This window comes from Photinus pyralis, unplaced genomic scaffold (genome assembly GCF_008802855.1).
Source record: "Photinus pyralis isolate 1611_PpyrPB1 unplaced genomic scaffold, Ppyr1.3 Ppyr1.4_LG1, whole genome shotgun sequence".
Lineage (NCBI taxonomy): Eukaryota > Metazoa > Arthropoda > Insecta > Coleoptera > Lampyridae > Photinus > Photinus pyralis.
The window spans coordinates 62,492,665-62,496,162 of NW_022170249.1; the positions used below are offsets into that span (position 1 = coordinate 62,492,665).

Consider the following 3,498-nt stretch of genomic DNA (forward strand, 5'->3'; position numbering starts at 1 on the left):
TGGACCAGTTCGGAGTATATCCCTTGGCGAACACACTCTTGTGCTTACTAATTCGAACTACATCGCCAACATTAAAACGATGTCTCTTGTTGAAGAGCTTGATGTGGCTGTAGGCCTTCAGCTGTGTATCGGCCTTTACTTCGATCGGCTTCATCCCCGTTGTTCGATGTTTACGATTATTATACTCGCTCGTGATTGATTCAATTGCATCAATCCATACATATTTTCCACGTAGACTAAACTGACGGTATAAATAATTTTTGATTGTCCTAATTGTTCTTTCGGCTATGGCAGCCTTTTTTGTACTGTACGTGGAATAGTGATTAATATGTTCTCTCGGGGTTAGGAAAAAAAACCACTGGAAAAAAAGGGTTAGGAAAAAAAACCACTGGAAAAAAAACCCCGGAAATAAAACCCCCGGAATAAAGACCCCCGGAATAAAAACCCCTGGGAAAAAAAACCCCAGGAAAAGAAACCCAGCAAAATTCAAATTCAAAATAATTTCTTATACAACTGCAAATTTTATTATTTTCAATGTTCATTAGCTCATTTCTTCCCTTAATCCCAGACATTCCTAATGAGTTTTTGTAGTTAAATGGGTAATTAATGAGCGCGGTAAAATAAAATCTCCTATTATTATTGCATTTTGCAAATCTTGTTGATAAGTGCACTTAATCGTAATTAGGCATTCTTAATGGGGTTACATTCTTTTCAATCCCATTGACGATGGTTTCTATATAAATTAATATTTTCAAAATAATTGTTACAATTTAACAAACTATGGAGGTGATAACTTCAAATAAAGGTGGTCAAAAGTTATGTTTTGGTGGTTACATGTACGTTGTACATAAACGATGTGCTAACAATATTCGCTGGAGATGTAATAAATATACTTCATTAAAGGTAAACCTTTTTTTATTTTTTGCCATTATACCACTATGGTCTATAGCGCAATCAAAACCGAGAACGAGACATTTCGTGGATTGCCACAGTAGAACGGTCAGGTATTAAAGTGTTCTACTTTGGCAATGCACGAAATATCTCGTTCACGGTTGTGATCCTACTATAAGTGTTAGGTATAACTTCAATAAATGAATATTTTAAATAAATTTATTTACTTTTTATAGTGCCGGGCGATACTCGTCACGTCGTTGGACAATGAGGATCCAGATTTACGGGCAGAGCATAATCATCCTAATAATGCCGAAGAAATCAATGCGGTCAAGTGTATCCAAGGTATGAAGGTTAGAGCTAGGGATACATTGGCTAAACCTATTCAAATATATGCCGAAGCTGTGCAACAATTGCCAAACTCGACACGTGCTGTATTGCCAACTGAAGATGCAATTAAAAGGACGTTGCGAAATCACAAGGGCGCTAAATTTCCAGATCCACAAAGCTTGCAAGAACTTCTTATTGAAGGTACGGTAAATTTGTAGTTTATTGGTATTTTGTAGAAACGTATTGCGTGAACATATATTAATTTTCCTTTCGTTATTTTTAGGCGACTGGCGTACTACAGGAGAGCCCAACAATGAAAGGTTCCTCCTACATGACAATGGACCAAATTCGGACGAGCGGGTGATAATATTTGCTACTGATGGATGTTTGGTCCATCTTGCGAATTCTACAGCGTGGTTTGTAGATGGGAACTTCTCTCTAGCGCCAAATCTTTTTTTGCAACTATATGTGGTGCGTGTCAAAATACAAGGACTTTTTGTAACATGCGCTTATAGTTTGTTGCAAAGGAAGACACAAACCAGTTACGAAATCATGCTCAGGGCACTAGTAAGCAGTTGCGAGGAGAGAAATCTGTTTCCAGATCCTCTATCAATAAACATGGATTTTGAAAGAGCTGCAATTCAAGCATTTCAGGCTGTATTTGGAGATCATATTACTATTCGCGGGTGCTTTTACCATTTGTGTCAGTCTACCCAACGAAAATTACAAGAACTTGGGTTGCAACGTCGCTATCGAGAAGATGAAGATTTTTCAAACTTTTGTGGTATGCTGGACGGCTTAGCCTTTCTACCTTTGGAAGATGTTGCCAGAGGTATGGAGTTTTTAAGGCAAAACATCCCCGAAGGTGCCGAAGACCTCGTGGAGTACTTCGATGCCACGTACGTGTCAGGGACAAATAGACGAGTAGGAAATGTCAATGATGATAATGTGCGGATACGAAATGTCCCGCCGGTTTTTCCTCCGCCTTGCTGGAATGTACATAATACCACCCTTCAAGACGATGAGCGGACTAACAACCATACCGAAGGTTGGAACCATCGATTTTCGACCTTGGTCGGCCAAAACCATCCCACCGTATGGGTGCTCATACAAAAAATGAGGCAGGAATTATCGACGGATGAAACCAAGGTGCAGCAGCGACAAATAGGAAGACAAATGCCGAAAAAGAAAAAGCCAGCTTATGTTGTTATGCAGGCTAGGCTGAAACTGTTATGCGAAGAGTATCGGGATGGAGTAAGGAATTTAGTAGATTTTCTAAATGCTGTTAGCCATAACATAAGATTTTAATAACCATACATGTACATGTGTTCAGTGATGTTACCCTGTACCATAATGTTTTTTTATTCTATTTCAATAAATATACTTTTTTCATTATTGCATTAATTAATTACCCATTTCAATGTACCAACTCATTATTATGAATTGGGTTAAGAGAACTTATGAGTTAATCTGCAGTTGTTACCAACTTCGCTTAAATTTTGTTCGGGGTTTTTTTTCCTGGTGTTTTTTTTCATAGGGGTTTTTATTCCGGGGGTTTTATATCCGGGGATTTTTTTCCTAGATTCGTAGAAGACATGGCCGCAACAGGAAAGGCCTGGGTAAAAGATATTGAAAGCGCTAGCAGAGATTTGGTGCAACAAAGCGCGGATGGTGATCGAGACAATATGATGTTCCTGCCTCGGGTGGTTAAACCTCTTTTACATCTTTTTTCTCGTTTTCCACTATGGTCAAAAGTTATGAATGACTACTTTAGAGTAGACAGTCGACCATCATCAGCTGGCGTAGAAAGCACCTACAACGATTTAAAAACACGAAAATTACAACTTCCAATGAGAATAGATAATTTTTTAATAGAATATTACAAATACATTGACGGGGCAGTAAAACTTGCTGGTGCGACCGACTTTGTTCAAGAAACAGATAAAATTATCAACTCAAACGATGGACAGCCTCCAAATATTAATTTGCTAGAAGAAATAGTAAGTTTACCTTCGGCAAGCAAAAATATATCTTCATATTCACCAAACAATGAAAATACCTCAGAGTACGCATTTTGTTCTCAAACATCTAACCTTCTTACTTGCTCTTTGTGTTTGGAAGGAAATCTACCTGGAGGTGCTCACGTTTGCGTGAACTGTAAGAAAGCCATCCATAATCTTGATTTCTGCTCCGTTCCCGTAAACACTAATGGTGAAGATGAAGGCTACGGTCAAAGGAGACGTTGTATTCAGTGCAACGCGAAGTTGATTAGCGCTC

At 38.5% G+C, this 3,498-nt stretch overlaps 1 protein-coding gene across 1 annotated transcript; it reads left to right on the forward strand.

The window, feature by feature from the left end:
- Positions 1–405: 405 nt before the first annotated feature.
- On the forward strand, positions 406–2,529 carry LOC116172748. The gene is made up of 2 exons (XM_031490018.1): positions 406–1,422; positions 1,505–2,529. The coding sequence occupies exons 1-2, from the start codon at positions 1,239–1,241 to the stop codon at positions 2,527–2,529; spliced, it is 1,209 nt and encodes a 402-aa protein (XP_031345878.1). The 5' UTR covers positions 406–1,238.
- Positions 2,530–3,498: the final 969 nt, after the last annotated feature.